General features: G+C 41.5%; 1 protein-coding gene across 15 annotated transcripts in view; it reads right to left on the bottom strand.

Annotated features, from left to right (window-relative positions):
- Positions 1 to 20,868, bottom strand: part of KCNMA1 (potassium calcium-activated channel subfamily M alpha 1) — a 547,562-nt gene that overhangs the window by 86,794 nt on the left and 439,900 nt on the right. For 2 of the 15 annotated variants that reach the window (XM_081913470.1, XM_081913469.1), the window contains exon 20: positions 2,340 to 2,627. The exons of the other annotated variants lie outside the window; for them this stretch is intronic. In XM_081913470.1, coding sequence (XP_081769596.1) covers positions 2,340 to 2,627 — 288 coding nt within the window. The remainder of the gene's footprint in view (positions 1 to 2,339; positions 2,628 to 20,868) is intronic. 15 annotated transcript variants of the gene reach the window in all.

Genomic DNA, 20,868 nt, shown 5'->3' with positions numbered 1-20,868 from the left:
ACCATCTGGCGGGCTTATGGATGGTACTTGTGGGAGATGCTCTGGGGAAGGGCCTGCTGGGCAGCTTGCCCAGGGCGCTGTGCAACCTGTTCCTTGACCTCAGGCACTCTCAAATGCCTGGTGAAGCAGATGCACTTCCGGTGGCTTACAAAGATGATGTATGGCCTGCCCTAGGAACCAAGTCCACCGCCGCTGAAAACATCTTGCCCCATGCCTTCACCACCTGCACCTGACTTTCAGATGGGACTTGGAGAAGAGCTTTATCCAACGAGGTCTCATCACCACTATTCAGGATGCAAAAACCTCTAAGTTAAGAGTGCTGTGATTTGCTTGGCGTGGGACAAAGCATTTGCAGACAATAACTTTGGTCCAACTCCTCTCTTGTTTGGGCATCAAGTTAAATCTGTTTGAATTGGGCAAGCGTTTGGGGGAAGGGGGGAAAGCAAACTCCCTTGATATCTTCTTGATCCTCTTATCCCAAATTAATTCACTTGACACATTGGGCAGTAGTTTTGTTTTTTCGATATTTTGATTTATTTCTTAGCCATCTTAGATACTTAAAAGTAGAAACATGAGATAATAGTTATTTAGGTAACTCATGGGGCGGGGCTATATGGGAGAGGATGCTTCCTAAAGTATGTCGATCCCAAGACAAAATAGAAATTGCTGCTTAAAATAACACAGAGATGGTTTCAAACGAAAAGGGTAATAACAACCAAATTTTAATTTACATGAACTAGATCTTGCTCTCAACCACTTGGCCTGGCCTCCCTGGAAAGGTAGACATTGGGATTCCTCTATAGCAGGCTTCCTCAGCCTCGGCCCTCCAGATGTTTTTGGCCTACAACTCCCATGATCCCTAGCTAGCAGGTCAGGGATGATGGGGATTGTAGTCTCAAAACATCTGGAGGGCCGAGGTTGTGGAAGCCTGCTCTATAGATCCCCCCCAACACACACACCTCAAGTTTCTCACACCTCTGAAGTCTGGAGAGCTCTTAATTGGTCATGAGTAATGTGACTTGTTCAGAAAACTGGTCCCAAGAACAAAGCTAAGAAGAATGCGAAACACTGAAGGCAAGCAGGTCTCATTCTGGTGTTTCCCCCCTCCCCTCTGAGCTTCATAAACTAGCTCTGGATCAGGCATCCATTGTGCCAGCTTAACCTAAGCTGACATAATTTACACCAGCTTTCTATGCTTAGGATGGCCCAATTAATTGTTAACACTGCATATTTATTGAGCTGCCTTTTAATGAAAATGTGTTCCTTTTTGCTGAATTGATAAAATTATTGTTGTTTGTTTGTTTGTTTAACTATTCTGGAAAATAAACTGACATCAATGCATGTACAGAATTATGCAGGCTTCCTTTTATCAATTCTGAAATACAGTGGTTCAGGAATTTGACACAGAATATTGTAGGATCTGAACTCCCATCCTGTAAAATCCAAGACCTCAGTTTTCTAGATATCTTTGATTGTGACACATAATATACAGTACCATCCTCACAACAACCTAGAGCTTACTTTTGCCTAATAGACACAGCATTAAACTGTTTTATCTTTTGAGGAATACTTGGTGTAGGAGAAGCATCAGACAATGGCTAATGAGGCTTCAGATACTATGATTAGACTGCAGTTTAGCTTTAAAGTCACAAGGATGTTTTAAAACCTTTGATTATATATATATATATATATATATATATATATATATATATATATATATATTCATTATTTCAATGACATAACCTCCAGACAATGTTTCATGAAGTGATTTAAGATGTGCTGGTAATTTTAATGGCCTTTGTGCAAAGGCGAACATCTGAAACAACATCTTACTTGGCTTTTATCCTCAATTCTTACTTTAAGCACATTCAAGAAAATGACTTCAAAGAAGCAGTGGTCAAGGTCTTTAGCTATTTAAGTTATTTTAATACGCTTATAAAAATAAACCTGTCACCTTCATTGTCTCATCTATGTCACCAACAACACAGTTAACAGGGGCTTTTAACAAAACCCAACTTTGCTGATCCCAAAGTAAGTTGTAACAGCTAACAAGATTAATCAAACATTAATGCAAACTTGTACACTTGCCAAGCTTATTGATGAAAAAAGGTAAAGATTTCAAAGCCAGCCAAACAGGAAACACAAAACCAACCAGAAACCATTAGTTGACTAGCTATCTCGATTAAGGTATTAATCACTACATCTGGAGAAACTCACATCTGCAAGGACTTAGCTGAGCATTAGTAATGTCATTTTCACATTGAAAATGTTCAGATTGCACAACCCATGCACAAAGCAGTATCGGTTGCCTGATGCATCCGGCTTATGGGGCTACCTACAGAGCTCTCGGTTCACCCCCGGCTTTTTGTTCTGGTAATGGCAGCATTTGGAAGGTGAGCTGCGTGCCCTTTGCAGTCTACAGTAGGAAGTTTTTCCATGCTCAGCAGAGTTAAGGGGCAGCAGCGAGGGATTGCTGGGTAGCAGGAGGGCTCCTTTGCGGTTATTAACAAGCATAACTGGTTCCGGGACTCCATCAGTGGACTTGATGCCAACTACTGCATGGGTACATGAGCCCTTGGACTGAACTGAGCGGTTTGAGTAACTCGGTTTAGCTTCATTCTTTACCTCTAAACAATAAGGAAAAAGCGCAAATTAATGCTTTGTGCATTAAAAAGACTGCCCAAAGTACATTGATGTATCGGGTTTATGTGGCAATCTTGGGCTTGCAGCAGTTGCCTCCAAAGCCCAGTTCACACGGGCTCCAAACTATTCACTAGGTGACTCTGGAAACCTCCAGCTTTTCATTAAACTTTTTCTCCATGTGCAGGTGGGTTCTGAACCTTCCCCCCCCCCCCAATCACAACTACAGACTCCTGTGCTGCGTTGTAGTCACTATGGAAGATTCAGCGTGCAGGTTTTTGGATCCTGGCCTACGTGTGTGGTCAGCTTCATTTATTCTAAAAATGTACTTTTGCAAAAATAAATATATGAGGTTCATTTCACTATATTATCATCGTCTGTAAGCAATAATCCCAACCTAGAGGATGTGCATCCAATGCAATCTTTACTTCCCACATGTTGATAAATCTCTCTCTCTCTCTCCCTCTCTCTCTCTCTCTCTCTCTCCCTCTCTCTCTCTCTCTCTCTCTCTCTCTCTTTTCATGGCAGAAGAGACAGATTCTCTCAGTTCACCCAAAATAACAGGGGAAGCATCTATGAATATGCTAACAGAGCTAGGTAGCTCCATTTACAACATTTTCAGGCACTTAATCATGAAATAAACTTTATTTAATGGGACTATATGATGCTGAATCCTGGTGTCCTGACTTAACTGAGTTGTGTATTGGACTACACAACTTCATCTTCAGGCTGGCTGGGGGGGGGGGACTATTAATGTTTCTGGACTATTGCTAATGTATTTCCCCCCCTTTTGAAGATGCACACTTGCACAGCATTGCTAATCCACCCTTCATCCACCCGGATCCCAGGGCAGTTTACAACTGGGACATTAAAACAGCAATAGCATAAATCCTAAAACAATGCTTCAAGCAAATAATGCTATACACAATTAAAGTTAGCCATATTATTGCAACAAACTAAGAGCTTTGTTTTCAGCTAGTTTCCCCCAGCTTTCCACCCCCAGGCCTGTGTGAAGAGACATGTATTCTAATGGCATCAAAAGCCTAGTAGTGAAAGTGCTGGACACCTCTAAGGGGTGGAAGGACCCCCCTCTTCCATATCACCAATAAATAAGCTAAATTCATTGGTGGAACAACAATTTTAGATTTTATTTTATTTGGTTGCGTTGTTATTTAGACATGGTTTAAATCAGCATCAGTATCATTTTATTATTTATACTCCACACATCTAGCTCGGTTTCCCCAGCCACTATGAGTGGCTTACAGCATGTGCATAATTCTATACTAAAGTGATTTGAGGCGCAATCGTCTTACACGTTTACCTGAAAATAACCCCACTGTATTCAATGTGGCTTACTCATAGGTACGTACATATTTCTTTGAGAGGAGGAGGCCCCATGGAGTAAGCATTTATAGGATTACCTTGTCATTTTAACCACCCTCAATACATTTGGGCACCTGAGGCGAACCACAAAATGGTGCCGTCCCCCACCCACCAAGGAAGAAGGGGTGAGTGAATATATCTACATCAGGAACAAGCAGGTGAATAATAATACACATCAGGAACAAGGGTGGGAGGAGACTAGCAGCCCTCCTATTTGCAAAGAGGCCTCTGTAGAGGTGGCATGGGGAAGGGATGTTGAGACAGAAGATCCAACAGATCAGGCTGTGGCAGTAGTGAGCGGGTTATTCCTTGGTGTCTGAATCTGCTGCCCCTTTGGTTCCTGATGCCTGAGGCAATCTCCTCACCTTGCCTCATGGGTGGGCCAGCCCTGTACAAAGCCATGCTACACTAGTGATCCCAACTACATCAAAAAGCGAATAAAGCACATGAAGAAATTTCAGAGCAATGAAAGCAAACTTTCATGCTTATAAATATATTATAATACTGGTAAATAAAAGGGAGCGCAGGGAACTTGTGTGCTGATAAGCACGTATCTTTGTATGCACAGGAAGGTATGCAGAGTTCTGCAATCAAATAAGTAGCTCACAAGTAAATTGCCGATTGGGATGTATACATAGAACCCAGATGTCAACCAGTTGCTTTCTAGAAACAGGAAACATGTCTCTATCACAGAAAGCTTATCACATGCTATCTACACCAGATACATTAAAGCTTGAAAGAGTTATTCCGGTTTGCTTTTTAACAAATTCCATATGAATGGCTTAATCCTGTGCCCGCCAAATTCAGGAGAGGGGGGGGAATCAAAGTTTTCAACGTTAACATTTTGCATCTGCAGCCTTGCTCCAGGAGTAATTCCTCAGGGTGCATGCATGTGAACATGTTTCATCTAAAGGTTATCTGAAAGACTTGCTTGTGCGTTATCTTATGAATGGCAGTATCAAGGATGCCAGCCATGACCTTTATTTCTAGCAAAGAGTTAATAACGCAGATGGCATCTTGGTTTCATATGAGTGTACCAACAGGGATCACTCCAGGAGCTACAACTAGCATAAGACCTAAAATGCAATGAAAATGATACCTACTATCATGTACCCTTTCTAGTTTATACAAAACCCTTGGACAGAGAGGCAAAGCAAAGCTAACTATGAAAAGATAGTGTGCACAGGTGGGCTAGGTGTAAAAAGAGCAAGAGGTGGAGTTGGTGGAGCTGCAGAACCCAACAACGCTGAAAAACCAAGGTAACCTTTTCCAGGAACAGTCAAGAGAAGACTGAACATCCTTACCAGATAGGTTCAAGAAGAATATAAGGAGAGCTCAGCTGGATCAGAACAAATTTACACTTTATCTAACACCCTGTTTCCACCAGTGGCAAACTAAATGTCTCTGGGAAGCCCATGAGCAAGGCTTGAAAATAAATAGCTACTAGCCATAAAGAGAAATATACACATTCTATTTGCCTTTTCACAGCGGTTGCCGATCTGGTTCACTCCAATGTTGTTGGGAGTACAACTTTCATCATGCCTGACCACTGGTCGTGCTGGCTGGCACTGATTGCTGTTGAGTTTATAGAGGTAGCAACAACTCCGCACCACTGCCTTTTATTGGTGTGGAATATGAGATGCAAAGGGATGCGGGTGGCGCTCTGGGTTAAACCACAGAGCCTAGGACTTGCCGATCAGAAGGTCGGTGGTTTGAATCCCCACGACGGGGTGAGCTCCCATTGCTCGGTCCCTGCTCCTGCCAACCTAGCAGTTCAAAAGCACGTCAAAGTGCAAGAAGATAAATAGGTACCATTCCAGCAGGAAGGTAAACAGCGTTTTCATGCGCTGCTCTGGTTCGCCAGAAGCAGCTTAGTCATGCTGGCCACATGACCCAGAAGCTGTACGCTGGCTCCCTCGGCCAATAAAGCGAGATGAGCGTCGCAACCCCAGAGTTGGTCACAACTGGACCTAATGGTCAGGGGTCCCTTTACCTGTACCTTATGAGATGCACAGCAGCTGTCCGATCACAGCTACATTAAACCCTGGACAAAACGCATGATGTGACCTCATCACCCAGCGTGTTTCTCCATCCCTCCTCCATTCCACTGGCTGCCACTTGGCAAGGAAACTCAAGAGCACAATGAGTTCATGTCACACATTTTGGTTCGCTAGCCATTACCAGGAAGAGGGGGAAACAAAATGCAAGGCCAATGTCTTTGGCAGCAGCCCACATCTAAAGAAACTAGTCGTAATCCAGGTGTCTAATCCATGCATGTAGAGGGACATAATTTTGGTTATAACTAATTTTGGCTACATAACGCCTGCAGAAATCTTGTTCCAGAGGCACCCAGGGAAAGATGTCATTAAAGCTTGAGTTATGTAAAGACAACTCTGGACTTTCGTTGGAATTTTCTTTCCTTGATATTTATTTGCTACATTAAAGTTAATATTAATGATAATCAAGTCCCGAAGCATTTTTTAAAAAGTAACCAATGTAGATAATTGGGTATTTCCATGCCCGTGGCACTCTCTGCTATATTCCCTTTGAATGTGCACTTGCCACAACTAAAAAAGGGGGGGCTTTATGTAGCTTTAATTTAAATGTAACAAGGCAGAATACCAGCGCAGCATTTTGAAACAAATGGCTGAAACTAGCTCCTGCATGATTTGCCTGGAAGCAGCGCCAAGAATGCATTTAAAATAAAATGATTAAAAAAGGAAGAAAAAGGAACTCGCCCACTGCCAGCATCAATATTCTTTGGAATTGTTCAACATCCAATAATCACTGTGTCTCCAGATGCCTATGGAGTATTAATCTGCATTAATGGCAAAAACCTCATATTTATTTCTCATCCTACTCAAGCATTATGAGCCATATAGCATAGCTGTGTTTTCCACTATTTCTTGCCACACCCTAATCATAGACACTATTTTGTTCCCTCCCCTCAATTTACAGTTTCTTACCTCTTCTTAAGGAACCAACAAGAGCAAATACTAGGCTTCTATTTTCTGGCAGTTTACATAAAACCCCCCTTCAGCTATTCTCTGAGCATGTTAAACAAACATGCAAGGGTGGAGGGTGGGTCAGTGAGAATCCGTGCCTTAGTTCCACCTGCTATTCTCATTGACCTCCATTAGATGCACAGAGACTGACTGAAGTGGGGAGCCCCCCCCCCTGTAATCATGCGCCTCTGACTTGTGGAGGGTAACAAGAACAATGACAGGGACAGAGCTAGCACACTAATCCTCTTTAACACACACACACGCACACACCAAATCTTATTTAACATGCTTAGGTAATGTGACTTGCTGGGTTACGATGAGCTACAAATTCTGACACACAGACACACAAAAATGATCAAGATTTCTGGTGACCCAAGTTCGGTTTGATTCAGGTGTGGGCAAACAATGCCTGTCTTCCCATTTTTCAATGACAATGCCTATTTAGACTTATCTACTTATGACTCTGTGAATCAGGCATCTGAAAAGACTCACAACGGTTCCTCCAAACTGTCAGCTATTGCTGTGATTTTACCCAGCACCCTCTGTACAAGACAACAGATTAACCATTAGACTAGATATGTTGAAAATATACAGCTTCAACCTTTCCCCAGCTAGCTCAGAGCGATGTATGGATGATTATTTCAACCGTCAGCTGCCGCATAGACTTAAACCCCTGCACAATAACTCCTGGATTCATCTGCCCCTTGTCAAACTCACACAGCCTTACTTTGAATATACGTGGTATGGCAGTTTCACTGCGGATCTAGAATAATCCAGACGGCCGCTGTCTCTTTGTTAACAGGAAGTTGAGCTGATGAGTTTGTAATGCATTTCTTATCAAAGGTAGTTAAAAAAAATGCACTCAGTCGGTCTGGGTTGGAGTTTATCATATACTCAAAGAGAGTTAAATCAAAACATTTAATTTTTTGTTCGGAGAGATAAAAAATCCTTGCAAGTTCCTTAAAAAACAACAAAAACAAACCCTTCCAGTTATTTGTTCATACATTGGCCATTGATACTTCAGTTTCTTTCCATTTCCCAAGCAAGATAAGTAGCAAATAATTGATTATCAGAAATACAGGGTCATGATTTAAAGTGTTTGTTCTCTAAAACAGTCAATCTGAATGAAAGGGAAGGTTTGCAGACTTGTTTAGGACTGATGCAAGAATCTGTGAATTTCTTTTCCCAATGAGAAAAGCTAGGAACATTGGTTGTTGCACTTAAATGTCAGAAGGTTTGAAAATATCACTCTCAGATCTGTGAAAGGAAAACAAGGTGAGGGGACCAGAACTGTACACAGTATTCCAAATGTAGTTGCATCATAGTTTTGCAGAACAGCATTATTATATTGGCAGTTTTATTGTCAACTCCTTTCCTAAGGATTCCTAACATGGAATTTGCCCTTTTCACAGTTGCCACATACTGGGCCAACATCTTCATCAAGCTATCCACTATGACACCCAAGGTCTTGCTCCTGGTCAGTCACCAGATCCCATGAGCGTATATGTAAAATAATAATAATAACAATAATAACAATAACAACAACAACAAATGTCCCAACATGCCTCACTTTACACTATTTTTCATTGAATTGCCCTTGTCAATTGACCACCCATTCATTCAGTTTGGAGAGGTCCTTTTGGAGCTCTTCAAAATCCCTTTTTTGTTTTAATTGTCCTGAGCAATTTAGTATCGTCAGGAAACTTTGCCGCCTCACTGTTCACTCCTAACTGTAGATCATTTATGGTCAAATTAAAAAAGCATATGTCCCAATATTGATCCTTGGGGGGATTCCACTTTTTCATCTGTCCATTTATTCCTGCTCTGTGCTTCCTGAAACTTATCCAATTCCTGATTCACCTCTAATCTTATTCCTTGACTACTAAGCTTACTGATGAGGTACTTTGTTGAAACGTTTTTGAAAGTCCAAGCACACAATGTCAACCCAATCACTTCTGTCTATATGTTTGTTGACACTGTCAAAGAACTCTAATTGCTTCCTGAGACAGATCCTGCCCTTGCAGAAGCCATACTGGCTTTACTTCAGTAACTTTTGTTCTTCCATATACTTGCTTATTTTATCTTTAACAATACTCAAATTTTCCTGTGATAAATATTAAGCTAACCAGTCTGTAATTTCCAGGATCCTCCCCCCACCCCCAATTTAAAAAATGGTGCTACATTGGCTAATTTCTAGCCACATTTGAGTTATTTGAGAACTATCAGGTAGATGCCATCTGGCCACAGTAATTTGTCAGTTTTTATTTTGCCTTTAGGCCTCTAACTTAATCTCTCTATGCCATAATTTGCCTCAGTTCCACTTTCTCTTGCTGCATTTCTATGTCTGGCTCACCTCATTCCTCGCTTCTCCATTTGCTGTCTCACTGCTGAAATTTTGCAAAGCATAATGTATACTGCTGGCTCAGGGCTGGGGCTGGTATCAGCCCCAGAATCCTTGGAGAACTCTAGGGGATCTGTACCCTAGAAAAGCCCATGGGCACTGATACGTACCATGAGCTTCCTCGAGTGGTGGCGCATAGCCACCAGGTAAGCCCAAGGCCATAGTTTCCATCCAACTATGGCCCAAAGCCATAGTTTCCACCAACTTAATAGGGGTCCCGTAGGCAGCACCTTGTTGAGGGCCCCCTCAAACCTGAATCAACCCTGATCAGGATCCCAAATGCTGCACATTACTCCCTCTGCACATTATTCTCTCTGCACATTATTTTAGTCCCTCTTCCAGTGGTAGGTCCTTGTAAACCCTCTATGTTCTTCCCCAAGGGAAGGAAGACCTTTCTGCTCATACACAGGGTTGGCTGTTGCAATCAGTTAAACAAACAATAAAATGACCTTTTCCCCACAATGTTCATTATATCAATGACTAGGCCAGGGGTCAGCAAACGTTTTCAGCAGGGGGCCAGTCCACTGTCCCTCAGACCTTGTGGGGGAGCCGGGCTATATTTTGGAGAGAGAGAAAAAAGAGAACAAATTCCTATGCCCCACAAATAACCCAGAGATGCATTTTAAGTAAAAGGACACATTCTACTCATGTAAAAACACGCTGATTCCCAGACCGTCCGTGGGCCAGATTTAGAAGGCGATTGGGCCAGATCTAGCCCCCGGGCCTTTGTTTGCCTACTCATGGACTAAGCAGCCAAAATTCTCTTTCCCCAGTACTCCAGCAAATGATCTAAAACGTGAGAAACAGTTGTGCACATGCAGAAATGATGGTGCCAGTAACAGCGCATCAGTTGCAGAAAATGTACACAAATGACATTTTTGCAGCATAGTTGGATTGGCCGACATATTATGCCCCTATATGTAGAGACATAAATCTGGGTGCTCAAGAATGCAGCCATCACTCTGCTTTCTAACTCACATATGACCACACTAAACATTAACTGCTAATTTGTGGGAAATTAGAATCAAGCACAATTTCCACTCTGGCACTTTTATGGCCTTATTGAACCATGCATATTTTGGGACTTTTGTCCTCTGATTCCTTCATTTTGCCTTTTCAGGCCTTTCTACAGTGCTGACTTCCTAGTTTATGAATCACTGTCTGTTTATTCAAGTCATTAAAGTGCTATTGGCAAACTGTCCAATGAAAGCTTTCAAAGATATCAGGGGGCATTTTTCTCTGTCAGCTTGACAATCCATACATGTCCATGCCGCCGTGGTATAAAAATGTTATGATTAAATTCCGTGGATGAAAATTCTACAGCCATCCACCCACTCACACATTAGTACTATTAAAATGGAACAGAAAGTTGTTTTGAACAAGGCCAGCGCTACCATTAGGCAGAATATGCCGACTGCCTCAGGCAGCAAAGGCAGGGCAACTGTACAATAACATACCCTCCAACATTTCTCCGATACAAATAAAGACATCCTACCATACCCTCCAACATTTCTCCAAATAGGAATGTCCTAAGGAAAAGCAGGACATTGTGGGATCAAATAAAAAACTAAGATGGCTTCTGTAAATCCAGGAGTGTCCCTGGAAAACAGGGACACCTGGAGGGTCTGTGAAAACAGCCTCATTTGGAAGAGCCCAAAAACATCTGCACACTCAGGACTTTATTTGACTTTCCATGACCACAATCACCCTATAATTACTGGGGGGGGGGGGGGCTGCCTGCCTAGTAACATAATATTTAACCTGAAAAGTTAAATATTAGAACTTTGTATTATGAGCTACAGTTAGACTCCACCCACTGGGCTTTTGTTTGTTCTACTGTTCAGTTTCAGTTCTGTTCTCTGCGCAGTCACCAACAAAGAAGCATTCTGGGTTGCCAAATTAGGTAGTTTTTTCTGCAGTTATTATGAAGGGAAGAGCAGGACTGGGTGCTTACTGCTAAAGGGTGAAATAAAGAGAAAACTTAGTGATCTGGAAAAGCCTACCCTAAGTTACCCTATGTTTTAAATTCATTACAACCTTTTCATTCTTCTTCTTCAGTAACTGATGGCAAAGGATGAAAACATCCCTAGAAGAATGAAAGCACTGCTGTGCACCCTACAGTTCGCTGGGCCATAAATCAGGTCCAATTTCTGATTTTCCCAAAAGCACAAGATATTTTCAGAAAAACCAACCAAGCAACCATTAAACTAAAAAAAATAAAAATTCAATTGATTCCACAATGGGTTTCCAATCTCTCAATAGGCTTCTATATAGCAATCGGTTAAAAAGTTTTCCCTTGATTGTCCAACAGGAAGGAAAATCTGAAGGTCACAAATATGACTAGAAGCAGGGACCCTCAAGAAGGAGCTACCAAACCTACTATAAAGTATTTTCATGTCTGCCCTTCCCTAAATTTGTAGTATGGAAAGGTTTGTCTTTTGGGTGGAATTTGAGATACCCAATTCTGTATTTCAAGAGGGTTAGCTACATTTCTTAAAGTTCTCTACGATACACAAATTCACAGCCAATATTGGGAGAAAATATATATTTCCCCAGAGAAAATATATGAAAGCTTTCCAAGGTAATCAAGAGCATTTCAATAAGACTTAACAATATTGTATTTCTCATTAAGTGTGTGCATATCTAAATCATATCCTTAAATTCAGGCAAATATTTTTTTCTTAATCTAAAATAGATTTTTTTTAATGGATGGCACCATTCCAAGACTCTTTTGTAAATGTAAGTTTTCAAACCAGTCTTTAATGTATTTATTTAATCATAAAATTATTGCTATTATTATTATTCCTTCTTAAAGTTTAACAGTCTCAGGCTAAGCTGTAGGCTTAAGATTATTTGCACCTACATATTTGGGTTTTCTGAACTGAGATACACAAAGTGTCCTTCTCTTAATATATAGCTAAGAAAGACGTCCTCTGCCCTTTGTCTTGTTGCCTGAGAGAAGGTTTTGACACCAGCTACAGGAGACATGGAAGCAAGGAGTTGCAGCGTCAGAAGCATTAGTGGGAACGGGCTGCGATTATGTAGTTCTGTCAAACTGTACTAGTGATCTGTCCTGCTGCTGTTGTCTGCTAGACACTAATGGAGGTTGCACCTTTGTGGCTAAATAGACTGCACAACGATCAATCACGTTAAGGTCAGCGAAGCCTCCAACACGCTCAAAATGCGGAGCTCACAGGTGTATCATATTTAAAACAGAATCACCTACAATCCACCAGTTACTTGTACCTGGTGTCGTTAACTATTTATGCCCACCCAGCCTAACCAGGTTTATGTGGGCGAGCATAAATGAAGATATATACAAGTACCTTGTTGCCAAAAAGAAAAAAGAAAGAGGGGAAAGAGGGAGAGAAGGAATAGGGCCCTTGGTGATTGTTCTGTTCGCCTGGATTTAGAAGCCTTCTGTTTATTGTATACAATGTATTTGACAGGAAACTAAAGTTATTTAGTAGAGAGGGAAAGGGTCCAGCAATACACACATGGATACTTCTCTATAGCACTTAGCTATAAATCTGGAGTCCAGCTCAAAACTCCTTTCTTACTATCAGAGACTGAAATAATTCTACCCTGGACAATGGAGTTAACTTACTGTGCAGGATGTGCGACTAGCTTGGGAGAACATACCAGTAGGCATTGAGACCACAGATGCAGACAAATTTTTTATGCATATTTTAAGATGTACCCCTCTAAACCTTTCAGACTTGGGAGCTACCTTTAATCCTTGCCTGAAACAGGACACACACGATTGATTTTCATTTTTTACTATGTACACCTGCCTGCCTTTCTTTTTTTCTCCCCATGCTCTCTTTTATCGCTTTCTGTCTTTCTCCTTGCCTTTCTCCCTCTCTTTAACAACAATCTAAGAAACTGAAAAAAGAGAAAAATCCACCTTAAGAGTGCAGGGCCGGCCCATGCATGAGGTGGACTGATGCAGCTGTCTCAGGTGGTAGAATCCTGAGGGGTGGCGCCTATGCCTGCCGCTGAAGAAGTGGCAGCAGTGTCTTCCAGCAAGATCTTGTGGAACTCTACCAATTGCTCACAAGATCTCACCAGAAGCTGCTGCCACGCAAATCCCAGTACATGATGCTTCAGTGGCAGGGATGGCACCTTCTTGTTTTGCATCAGGCGGCAAAACAGAATGGGCCACCCCTGTTACATTGGGTGTGATTCACTTATGGGTTTCAATCTACAACTCCACTGAGTTTTCATTTCAAACCAGTAATGAAATAAATGTCTGGATCTTTTTAGCAGGAAAATGAGGCTACCAGAAATTCACCGTTATGAAGACCTGTGAGACAATCCAATTATATTACTGTATCAGCTCTTGGGGGCAATCTATATCTTACTGACTTTATTTATTTAGCTTCGCAAAATCATTCCTTATTGTTTTGGCATTGTGTGTAGTTTTATGCTAAGGGCCACTTCATATATTTTTTAAAAAGCCATATTGGATGTACACCCAAACCTGTAAAATATGAATGCTGTAAGCAGGTCTTTGCAAATATGTACACCGAACAGGGTACATGAGCTGGAATCTGCGGCTGTCTATCAAGAATGCATTGGGACAAACCTGGGTTTGTTGCACAATGTGTGATATGTAATAACCTGCATCTCTTGTCTGGGATAGCTCAGTTGGTAGAGCATGAGACTTTTAATCTCAGGGTCATGCGTTCAAGCCCCACATCGGGGAAAAATATTCCTGCATTGCAGGGGGTGGACTAGATGGCTCTTGTAGTCCCTTCCAACTCTGCAATTCTATTATTCTTCCCAGGTGAGCATCTAGGCTTTTAATACCCCTTTTTTTCAATTCTGCTACTTTTTATTTGCCACTATTCACAGCATCCTTTCATGATCTCCAAGACCAAATTATATGTCATCTGTGTGCCATAAGTAGAGGTATCCATGATCCCCCCCCCCCGTGGTTATGGGAATTTCTTCCCACATATGTTCCTCAAAGTCTGAGCATCTTCTGAAAAGTGTTGTTAAAGTACTTTATTTGAAGCAGCTTCCGGTGAAGTAGCATTGATGTTTGCCTCAGCACATTCTAGAACCAATGCACTTCTCCTTTATATATGTGTTGGCTCCTGGAACCCAAAATTAAGGAAATAGGGTCAGGTTGTTTTTTATTTTTATGATGATAGTGATCAGTGTTTTTGTTCTAAAAAAATGTTTAGGGGTACTCTCATTTTCCTACTCATATTGAAATACTGCCCCTCAGTGAGGCCAAACTGATGTTTAGGGGTATGCGTACCCCTGCATCCCCCCAGAAAAAGCACTGATGATGAAGATTACAGCATCTACTCCATGTTACATTACCTATTTGATATGTTTCTTTGTTTTAAAAATACAGGATTATGGAATGGGGGTATGGGAACTGAAACAAATGCTAACACATTTGGCTGTGTGACGTTCTGACTTGAGCCAGCAGTATGGAGTAGGTTAGCAATTAAAAACAAAACCCTACAGCAGGCTTCCTCAACCTCGACCCTCCAGATGTTTTGAGATTACAATTCCCATCATCCCTGACCACTAGTCCTGATAGCAAGGGATCATGGGAGTTGTAGGCCAAAAACATCTGGAGGGCCAAGGTTGAGGAAGCCTTGAATCCAACAGTGATTGTTGATCAATCCAATTTCAAACAAAAACTATGATGGATAAGCAGTTTATCAGGGGGTGGGATATGTCCTTGCTATTTATGTTTTGCAATTTTATATGTGAAAACAAATCAGAAGTTTAAAAGAAAAGCTGATTCTCACAAGCAAATGAGGCAAACCACTCAAAAGCCAAGCCCACCATGCACAAAATGGATTCTGACAATGGATGCTATAGTCAGCTCCCAAGGATATTATCAGCTAGCATCAGCACACTGGTTTAGCAAAGAGTTTTTGATGTACTGTAGACAAATCTAGAGGGTTTGGATTATTTACAGAGTGGGGCCAATGAAATTAGCCCATCTCTAAAGCAAGCACTGGTGTGAAATACAGGCTGTTGTTGGTTGTTACTGGCCATTGAGGTTCAGCGGTTCTGGCAATTTTCACCTACAAATCTTAATATATAAATTATATTTATACATCCTTTAAATGGTTATACAGTATAAGGAAAAGGTAAAGGTTGCCAGTTCAGAGCACACAACCCTCTGAAATATTTGTTTCCCTTTAGCAAAGCTCTTTTGGCTTCCTGCCAAAGGATAACCCCCTGACTCTGTTAAGTTTCAGGGGCAACTCTATGTAAGACACTGTATAGCAGGCCTCCTCAACCTTGGCTTGAGACTACAATTTCCAGCATCCCTGACCGCTGGTCCTGCTAGCTAGGGATCATGGGAGTTGTGGGTCAAAAACATATGGAGGGCCGAGGTTGAGGAAGCCTGCTGTATAGTGATTGTAACTAATGAGCAAATCACAAATTGAATGTGCTCCATTTAGCTATGCAGCGGCACCATGAAGGCAATTCAGACTGTGGGCAATGCTTCCTACCCTCACTCTGAATGGATTAATACTTCAGCACACACACCCCTCAAAACTCACAGACAAGGGCAGTTTTCATACTGAGGAGAGTTTCAGTGAAAAAATGACCCTTTTTGGCTCAGCCCAAGATTTGTTTACATGTGGCATAATATAAATATTTATGTGCTTGTATGTACATTTAGACAAGTGATAGGCATGTCTAAGTTTTCAAATGTGTTTTAATTGGAAAAAAGTAATTCTTCTCTCTCTCTCTCTCTCTCTCTCTCTCTCTCTCTCTCTCTCTCTCTCTCTCTCTGTTTGATTCTTAAGGTGGCAGCACCACCTGCTGGTATTATCTAGTAGTCTGAAGCTACCCCTACAATCTTTTTTCTGTACTTTCCCCTTAACTTCTTTCATGAAATATACCCTAAAACAGGCACATTTCTTGGCCAACATTAACGATAGGACTTTCATTAACAGCTTTCAAACACAGAAAACATAGCTTACTCCATTACCTCAGTTACGTCTTCCACGAAAGGAAGGAAATCTTAATAGCTCCGAAACCTAATACTGGTATGGAAAGACTGGAAGTCACAACAATTAAGCATGCAAACAAGTAGGTAAATGAATTATCCCATTTCAGTAAAAGCTTGCAATTATAGATGCCATTGGATTGGATACTGAAATTAAATACAGCTCCTCCTGAGTAAAGATGGTGGGGAATTTCACATTAATTGAGCTTTATTGCAAACTCTGCAATATTCTTCACTCATTTTTCCAACTGCGCAAGCCAGTCAGGTTTCTTGCGAGTATCAGCAATATTTAACACACTTAACAACAATGCTTTTGAACCCAGGCCATTATATCAGTGATACTCTGGGGTTTGGGGAGGTAATTGTTTTGGAGTTAGGGTCTGATCTGATGTGCTAAAATGTGTATTCCCTTGAACTGTGCTTTAGCGAGGTAAAGATGGTTAGAGTCATTGTTAGATTTCTCATCCTGTCTCCCTACCAATATAGCTCTATATTACATGGTGGGGTAGGGTATAGAAGGCCATGCTTAATAGTACTAATAGATTATACAGTAAATACACAGGCAAATACATTTTAAAGGAAAAACTATTCTCTGAACATCTCTCAGAGGTATGTGAAGTAATCCCAGAGCTCCCCCCCCCAGCCAGAGCTCAGTTTTAGCACCTCTCAGGTGGGCACAATATCCATTTTTAGAGAATAGGGGAGAAATTCATGGTGAGCTCTGGTGCCCCTTTTTCTAGGAAAAATAGCACTGGGTAATCCTATAAATGAAATACCTCACTAATTTACGCAATCAATGTTGATTAGCAGTCTGTGCCCTGGGACCAAAAGTATCATGATTAGGTGCATGGCAGATGGACAGTAAAATACTATCTATACCACAAATAACCATGTTATGTGGTGGGCCCAGCATTATCAGTTTTAGGCTGGGTCGCACTTTACTATTACACTATGCAACTAAAGGTCAGCGGAAGAAGAACACAGCATTGCAATGTTTAAAGTAGAACTATACAGATACATTGCTCCTCAGTAACACTAAAACAAAAAAAAAATCCAAAAACAGTTAGAGCCAACAACACAATTGAAGATCAATAATTGCATAAACTTTAAAAAACAGCCAAACAATATGCCTTGTTCAGCTGCAAACAAGCTTCACTGAATTCCTAAAAATATATATAGAAAGAAGAAAGGGGCACATCAAAATTAATGTGATACTACAAGACAGACCAATTACAATACCTCTGGGGGCATGCAAATGGCTACTTGACGATGGGCATTGAATAACTGTAGCAGTACTGTAGGTCATGATATCCATTACAGCTGTCAGGAGGATAGAAAACAATAATGTTATTCTCACAAACCACCCAATCGGGCCGAGGTCATATAAGGTTAACAAAAGCCGAACTGCAGCGGTCCAAGTTTGAGTTACATCAGTGCTGTCAAAAGACCAGCAGATACAGAACTGTAAACCCCACCCCTGTTCATGACACAGAGGCCTCCGGAAATATGTTACGAAATAAGAACATTTCTTTTTCATGATTACAAGATGGTGGAAGGAGGAAGTCAGAAGAGATGGCTTGCATTTTACAGAAACACACTGCACCTCCAACACCTGAAGGCCAGGATTTGCCCACATGCAACTGTGTCCCAGAATGCAGGCTTTTCCTTTATATCCCATAAAATTCATTGACAACTCAACCACCCACTACCTGCACAGCCTCACTCCTTCATCTCCTTATCATTGTCCCAGTTGCATTTCTTGGTTTGACACTACAGTGTGATGAAACATTGGGATCTATCTTCTCGATATATTTATATTGATTCCTGACATACACCATTACAGGCTTCGGTGCAACACAGTTCCATTTTCTTCTAAATAAACCCACCAACACCAGATTTGTCAGTGAATGTATTAATGCAACAAATAACCCCAGTTATAAATACTGAAGATTAAATCTGTAAAATAATAGTAAAAAGTGGCAATAGAGGAAGGCAGAACTGAAGCATATTTCAGCAATATAGAGTAGCAGAACATGTGTGGCCTATCATTTTTGGTAAATGACGGCAAGAGAGAAAAGGCAAAGTAACACAATAAAATGGAGCTATGGGTATGTGATAGCTAAATCTGATTACATTTGCAAAAGAGAGAGAGAGAGAGAGCTCTTCCATAAAGAATATATTCTAAAACATCCACAAAAGTACATAGTACTTTGGCTAGAATTGATTGTTATGGGGGAGCCCAGACTGGCAATTTCATGAGTGGAAAATAAACTGTAAGCTAAGAAATCTAGCAGTGATAACTAATGGCAGTGATACTTACAACGGCGATTTGATCTCTAACAGAAAAAGTACTCTAAAGGATGGATGTATGCAGCCCAGGTCATTTTTCCATATAAAAACAAAATAGGATCAAGGCACTTCTGCGAAATAACAAACGGTTGCTATGCGTTTCCACTGATTCAATCGCTAACAAAAATATTACACCGATAACACAGGAATGGCTCTAGAGGGTAGCAGCAGACTACTTATGATTGTGTCATGACGGAAGGAGAGTGTCATTTCACATATATCTGTGAAATGTGATGATGTGCTTTAAAACTTATGGAAATGATTCTTCCCTCCCTCCCTCTTTTTTAAAAACAAACAAACACCTATGTCAGAAAAATCCCCTAAAAGTTCATTCTTCAAATGAGTTGAAGTACAAAGTCTGGTTATTACGGGTGTGCATGGAACGTAATGGGCATTCCCTCTGCAAAAGCTACGAGGCAACTACTGGATTGTGCTGCATTGGGGGTTTGCTGGATGAATTGTTAGTCTACTTTGAATTATCCTGAAGGATATACAGGTTCGCCTTTAAGCCTTCTTTTAAAAGAATTTTAATTTCATGTGATCATATTTTGGGTCATCTACCTCCAACTAATTTATTTGTTCTTTGAAATGGAGGTACAGGAGAACAATGACAGCAAAAACAGCTGGCTTGTTTACCGAAGATACGAAAAGGATCAACACCCACCCGCCCCCCCCTACTGTGCAGAGACTTCTGAATTCCTCCTGGATAAAATGTTAAGGCAATGGACAGTCTCTGGAGGGACATGTGAGACGTAAGCCTGGGGGCTGACTAAAAGCCTGAAGGGGTTCTCAGGCAATTCCTCAAGCTATCTTTGCAAAACTTGTGATGCTTTCTGTTGACCCATCTCAAAAGAAGGAATCTCAGGGGGGGGGGGTTGCAGAGGCAAAAAACACACCAAAAAAGGCAGTTACTAATAAAATCAGTCAACATTCAAAGCTTATGAAGAAAGAGAAATCCATAAGATCTGCATGAAATATGCTTTTGCCTCGATTCCGGGCAATGGGTTTGGGATGCCTGTTGAAAGGTTTTGCTAATGCTATCACTTGCAAGCAGATTTACTTGATTACCTTAGAACCACAGCATATACGGCAGGAGTCGGGAAATGGACTCTTCCCACCCTGACCCTGCAGACCAATCTGAGAGGTGGGCAGGGCCATCATATCCACCTGTCAATCATGTGACATCATTCTGATGTCTAGTGACAATTTCAGAGGGGCTTGCTGTCAGCAATGATCAGCTGATCAGGGCTGACAGCCAGCCCCTTTGAAGGCATGCTGATTGGCACTGACAGCAGCAAGCCCCTTTGAAGTCCATTTGCAGACACTTTTTTGGCTTCAAAACAATGCCTACAAGCTCTGACAACAAGCAAAGCTATCTGCAAAGTTGGCATGCAGAGGAAAAATGCCCATTTGCAGGTAGAGTGTAAATCCAAATTGCCCCTTCAAACAGGCAGCCTCAAAGGACAGCTTGCCAAGGGACAACCAGGAACACATTTTAAGCTCCTGGTTGTTCTTTGGCAGTCACATATTTACCTGTCCCACACCTGGTGTCACATATTGCCTGTTTGTTAGTTTAGCTACGGCATGAATTCTGAAAATATTAGAACAGCATACTTGGATAGCAACGAAGGACCATGTAGTCAACAGCAGGCAGCAGGGGCAGACTTTGGGCTCACAAATTTCAGCGACACCCTGTGTGATGCTAAGATTTGGTGCCCCACTGCTTCTCATGTTCCATTCGACAGCCTGCAGTGTGGCTGAACCAGTAGCATTACCCTAGAACCACCTCTGTGGGCAGACTTCTACTTTGCACCTGGTGCAAAAGACATACACCGAGAATGAGAGAATTGTAAGTCCAGGATTTTGTTTTGAGCACCAGAGCTGAACAAAGCTGAATACCCATGCAAACATCAACTCATGGTTACCCCAGGCTTCCTCCATTTCAGCATCATAATTTATAGCAGGGAGTGGGTCTTTTGGCTGCTGTTTTTGCTAAACAATTGGGAGTCAAAATGCTTGATAATCAACTGCAAATCACTCAAGAGATCCATCAATAGAGCCAGAGTACCTTCTGCCTACTTCATTTCCTTGCCCAG

The sequence above is a fragment of the Podarcis melisellensis genome (assembly GCF_964234715.1).
Source record: "Podarcis melisellensis genome assembly, chromosome: 5".
Taxonomy (NCBI): Eukaryota; Metazoa; Chordata; class Lepidosauria; order Squamata; family Lacertidae; genus Podarcis; species Podarcis melisellensis.
The sequence above is the reverse complement of the archived record's forward strand: the minus strand, read 5'-3'. Positions and strand labels throughout refer to the sequence as shown.